This window comes from Solanum tuberosum, unplaced genomic scaffold (assembly GCF_000226075.1).
Source record: "Solanum tuberosum cultivar DM 1-3 516 R44 unplaced genomic scaffold, SolTub_3.0 scf00027, whole genome shotgun sequence".
NCBI classification, from domain to species: Eukaryota; Viridiplantae; Streptophyta; class Magnoliopsida; order Solanales; family Solanaceae; genus Solanum; species Solanum tuberosum.
Genome location: NW_006238953.1, coordinates 1,557,353 through 1,562,847, shown reverse-complemented (window position 1 = coordinate 1,562,847; position 5,495 = coordinate 1,557,353). Strand labels below are relative to the sequence as shown.

At 33.2% G+C, this 5,495-nt stretch overlaps 1 protein-coding gene and 1 long non-coding RNA gene across 2 annotated transcripts; both read left to right on the top strand.

Annotated features, from left to right (window-relative positions):
• The first annotated feature begins 1,316 nt into the window (after window positions 1–1,316).
• Window positions 1,317–3,493, top strand: LOC102581693 (uncharacterized). The gene is made up of 5 exons (XM_015306304.1): window positions 1,317–1,396; window positions 2,731–2,792; window positions 2,875–2,934; window positions 3,100–3,159; window positions 3,342–3,493. The coding sequence occupies exons 1-5, from the start codon at window positions 1,317–1,319 to the stop codon at window positions 3,401–3,403; spliced, it is 324 nt and encodes a 107-aa protein (XP_015161790.1). The 3' UTR covers window positions 3,404–3,493.
• Window positions 3,494–3,581: 88 nt separating this feature from the next.
• On the top strand, window positions 3,582–4,220 carry LOC107059586 (uncharacterized). The gene is made up of 2 exons (XR_001472767.1): window positions 3,582–3,639; window positions 3,911–4,220. It is a non-coding gene; the product is annotated as an uncharacterized lncRNA (long non-coding RNA).
• The last annotated feature ends 1,275 nt before the right edge of the window (window positions 4,221–5,495 follow it).

Here is a 5,495-nt window from a genome sequence, read left to right as displayed (position 1 = left end):
TATTCAATATTATTGTCATTCTTAGTGTTGAATTGGTTTTCTTTTTGCATTAGTATTAATTTGATTTAAATTTTATTATAATTACCAACATCCGTGGACTATAATCTTTATTGGACCATTCAGAATTCTAAGTTTCAAATTTGAAATAATATATTAAAAGATAAAAACTATGAAAAAGTATAAGAAATATTTAAAAATTATATCAAAGTAAAAAATTATGAAAAAGTATAAGAAATATTTAAAAATTATATTAAAGTAAATATTTTTATGTATAAAATAAAATTTTAAAATTATATATATAATTTCGGGTTGGTTTGGTCTCGGGTTGTTTTTTTTAGTTAAAACCAAACCAACTCAAGTATAGTCGGGTTTTTTTTGCAATACCAAATCAAACCACTAGTCAGGTTTTTTTTCCGGTTTGGCTCGATTTGCGGTTTGATTCAATTTTCGGTTCAATTTTATACACCCATAATTACTATATTTTTCAAATCACTTTTACTCATTTTATTTCTTAATAAGCATTGCAAACATTCATATTTAGAGGATACGATAACATTTGCATCATTACAAGACGTCGATTATATTTTATAGAACCATCTTCATGCACAATATTACCACCCCAACAAGAAGACAAAATAACCAAAAGATCGAATTTTCTTATGATGAAAACGAATGAATCTATACATTTATCTACGTGACAATTAACCACCATTTTTTTTTTATTAGCTAGTCATTTACCTCAAAGTGACTTGTTTAAACAAAAATAATTTACCCGGAACACACTTAATAAATAAAATAAATTTTAAAATACGTCGATCAAAGACTAACGATTTTATAAAATAATTTAAATGGATAAACTGTCATTTTTGACCATTCATTATAAATTAGGACAAGTTGCTCAAAGTCCAACAATTAGTCCGTTTTGATTAAATACAGAAATAAATAACCCTTTATGTTTATGCATTTTAGTTAGGAAAAGTACACTATAGGGGTATTCATTCATGCCCCTTCCCAAATAAACATTACAATTCACAATATAATTTGAAAATTTAAACAATCTTTTTTATAAAAAAAATAATTTATTCCCTAGAAAGAAATCTATAAGGTTTGAAACTAGCAGTTAGAATGTGTTTCAACACCTTTATAAAGTAGCCTTAAAAATTTAAGATGAATTCTAAGTAGCCGTTAGAATTTTTGACCAGTAGTCACAATCTCTTAATTTTCTTCATCAAAATCTCTCTCAACCCTTTTTATCTTCTGTAAAAACCCAAGAAAATTTAAGGGTATACTTCAAAAATCAAATCTTGATGGCAACAATGAACAGTGGAAACAACAGCAAAACTCCTGCAACTGCTGCTCCTTATGCCTTCACCAAAACAGACGCAGAGCAAAGACTGTTGATACTCAATTTGTTCTTAACAGGTGTCTTTTTTTTTTACTCAAATCTTTGAATTTTGATGTTTATGGTTGTTGGGTGTGTTTGTAATTTGATTTGGGGGGTTTTGAATTGATTTTCTTGATATGGGTTTTTGATCTGTTTGTGGATTGGATTATTCAAGTCTTTTATTGAAAACATGGGTTTTGGGTTTCTTGATCTGTTTATGGATTGGATTTTGGGTTTTGGGTTTCTTGATCTGGGGTTTTGAGATGGTTTTATTAGGGTTGTAGATCTTCCATTTGATTTTCAAGATTGTTCTGATGATTTCTCAAAATGATGAAATTTTAGGTGTTTTCTCATATGTGTATGTGCTCAAATTGATTTTAGTGCTTATGCAAGATCATTTCTATTTGAGTTTCAAATTATATCTACACATTTGTTGGCTATGTCTAAGTTTTTAGGTGTTATATAGTCATCTGGATATATTTTAATACATTAAGAAAAGATGTTCACAGGGGCCAGAAAGACTCGGTCATAGGAATTTAGAACACCTACGTGCTGGTAAACGAAAACCACCTCGACCGGATCAGAGTAAACAACAATGTCGAATCAGGCCGCCCTTTGCCTTGAAAGAATTCACACACGGCCACCAGCTTTCCCAAAATAAGGGGAGATCTGCTGCTTACTGCTCACGGAAACATCCGACCTATACTATAGTCAAGTCGTTCGCCTATCTTTCTGATCTCCTTTCCTTCTATTCATCATATTTTTGGCTTTGACCCAGTCATCTGGATATATTTTTATGTGATATCTTAATGCTTATGGATTATTAGGTTTTGGGAATGTTTAGATTTCAATACTATTCACAAATCTGATTAAGGAATCATAGAAATCTCTATACTTTTCATATCTATTTCTGTGAGAAATTTTCTTCAACTTTAAAGTTGTTTTCATTATGTTTTAGATGAGTGGTGACTCAGGAATATCTGTACTTCCCGAATAAGACAACATTTTCTGCTGGAAAGGGACAATCACTGGTAGCAAAGATACAGTTTTTGAAGGAACAGAATACAAGCTCTCTCTTTCATTTCCTGCTGATTACCCTTTTAAACCACCAAAGGTCAAATTCGAGACCGGTTGCTTTCATCCCAATGTTTAGACATTCTTCAGGTAACTGTCCCGTTCGAGTCTTGTTCAAACTGCTTGGATATGCCTAAAAAAAGTTGAGGGTCTATTGGGATCAGTCTCTCTATCTGCTTGAATGTGTTAATGGTCTCGTATTGTAGTTGGTTTTGTGTAACATCTTTATAACATCTGATCTGATCTATCTGTGGAATACCATGTCATTATAGGATAAGTGGAGATGCTTATGATGTGAGGACTATACTCATTTCAATTCAGAGTTTGCTTGGAGGTAAATACTATAAGCAATTTGTCAACATTTGCCGATTTGATCTTAACCATTTTCTAATCTTGTTCTTGTAATGTTGTACCAGAGCCAAACATAAGCTCACCTCTGAACACTCAAGCTGCTGCTCTTTGGTGCAATCAAGAAGGTAAATCCTTAAGCTTTCTTGTAAATTGAAATTTTGAGTATATCAACCTCTGAACACTCAAGCTGCTGCTAGTTTGCTTGGAGGTAAATACTATAAGCAATTTGTCAACATTTGCCGATTTGATCTTAACCATTTTCTAATCTTAATCTTGTAATGTTGTACCAAAGCCAAACATAAGCTCACCTCTGAACACTCAAGCTGCTGCTCTTTGGTGCAATCAAGAAGGTAAATCCTTAAGCTTTCTTGTAAATTGAAATTTTGAGTATATCAACTTAGTGCGACTGTTTTTAACGAGTCTTTTTCAATTCAGAGTTTGCTTGGAGGTAAATACTATAAGCAATTTGTCAACATTTGCCGATTTGATCTTAACCATTTTCTAATCTTAATCTTGTAATGTTGTACCAAAGCCAAACATAAGCTCACCTCTGAACACTCAAGCTGCTGCTCTTTGGTGCAATCAAGAAGCTAGATCCTTAAGCTTTCTTGTAAATTGAAATTTTGAGTATATCAACTTAGTGCGACTGTTTTTAACGAGTCTTTTTCAATTCAGAGTTTGCTTGGAGGTAAATACTATAAGCAATTTGTCAACATTTGCCGATTTGATCTTAACCATTTTCTAATCTTAATCTTGTAATGTTGTACCAAAGCCAAACATAAGCTCACCTCTGAACACTCAAGCTGCTGCTCTTTGGTGCAATCAAGAAGGTAAATCCTTAAGCTTTCTTGTAAATTGAAATTTTGAGTATATCAACTTAGTGCGACTGTTTTTAACGAGTCTTTTTCAATTCAGAGTTTGCTTGGAGGTAAATACTATAAGCAATTTGTCAACATTTGCCGATTTGATCTTAACCATTTTCTAATCTTAATCTTGCTAGTGTGTAGTTAGGTGTTAGTGTAGAATTTTTGTTCTTTTTTCATACTTAGTGCGACAGTTTTTAACGAGTCTTTTTGCCTCTTTTTTTCTTTCTTTGTGCAGAATACAGGAAGATGGTTGAGAAGCTATACAAGCCTAGTGTGTAGTTAGGTGTTAGTGTAGAATTTTTGTTCTTTTTTCATATGGATGGAACAAATGTAGTTGGAATTGTTTTAGTCAGACTACTTTAGTCACTTCCAGCTTAGGTTTCCATCAAGCAGGTCAGATCATTCCTACTATCATGTGGTATTTGTTGACTGTTGGAATGTCTCCTCCTTCTGATTTGAGCAACACCAGCATGTAGATACCATGTTATATCTCATCCTCTTTAGTGCATCATCTGGTGGTAGTTTGTACTTCCAAAATCTTCACATAATAGGTCTCCGTCTTCTGCCTTTGAGTCCTCCAGTAGCCACTATGGTCCTTTTTAGTGTTTGGTGGTTGTATGGTTTCAGTGATGTGCACTATATCCTCAGGTAGGAGCTATGTCAATTTCTCCTTATTCCATTCTCCATTGATCTGCAGCTCATTAACATTCTGAATTCTTTCATCACAAGAGATATTTGATGTGGCATAGTACAGTGCACTCAATCGTGTCCAGTTATACAGACTTGAGTATTCATAGTATGACACCATGTATGATGTCTCTCAAATCTCTAGTCTTTTAGTGTAGAATTTTTGTTCTTTATTCATATGGATGGAACAAATGTAGTGGAAATTGTTTTAGTTGCTATTTCCTGTTGTTCGGAGAATCCTCTCTTCATTGTGTACTCTCACAATAATATGTGAACATAGAACTTCTATTTTGGTAGAATCTCTTGTGTCTCAAATTCATTAGTGATATCTGAAATCATATCAAAACGCTGAAAAAGAAGACTTTACAGTGAGTTGCCATTACCAAATTTATTTTGGGAGACATCCTCTCAGTTTCCAAAAAATAATGTATGGGACAATTTTTTTTTTTTTTTTTTGGTAAGTAAATATTTTATTTACCAAAGTGATCATTACATAACAGTTAAAAACAGCAAACTTGGACAATCCTGCTCCAAGACTTGCTAATCTATCTCTACAAATCTACTGTCTCGACTACTATACTAGGGATACATATTAAGTAGTTGTAGTCTACTTCCTATCCTCCACTGTTGGGATCCTCTTCCTTGTATTCCTCACTTCTCTGCTTGGTTTGAAAGATTATGCAGTTACGTTCTATCCACATGTGATAAATGTACGTATGGGACAGTTGGTAGGCTCTTCTCAACATGGTTTCCAAGTAGTGTTCTCAAGCCAAGGTGCGACTTTGCGCGAAGATGCCGTTGTCTATGGCTAAAGATTGACATTTCTGCCCATGTTTTTGATATGACACATCTTTTGCTCACCGAGGATATGGAGGCAAGTCAAATACTTGTAATATTAAAAACCTTACTAATGTACTTTCTAGCTTTCGGTATTTGTTGCTATGTTGTTGGAGTTATGGTTCATGCATGTTCTGCAGTGCTTCTTATTATTCTAGTGTAGATGTGCCCTTAGTTAGAAATTATTCTTTAAAATTGATTAGAATAGAATTTTTCTTGTATTTTGATGTTATATAGTATTTTCATATAAATCTATTTTTAAGAGCATAGAGGTGGGGGTGGGGGGGGTGTTAAAA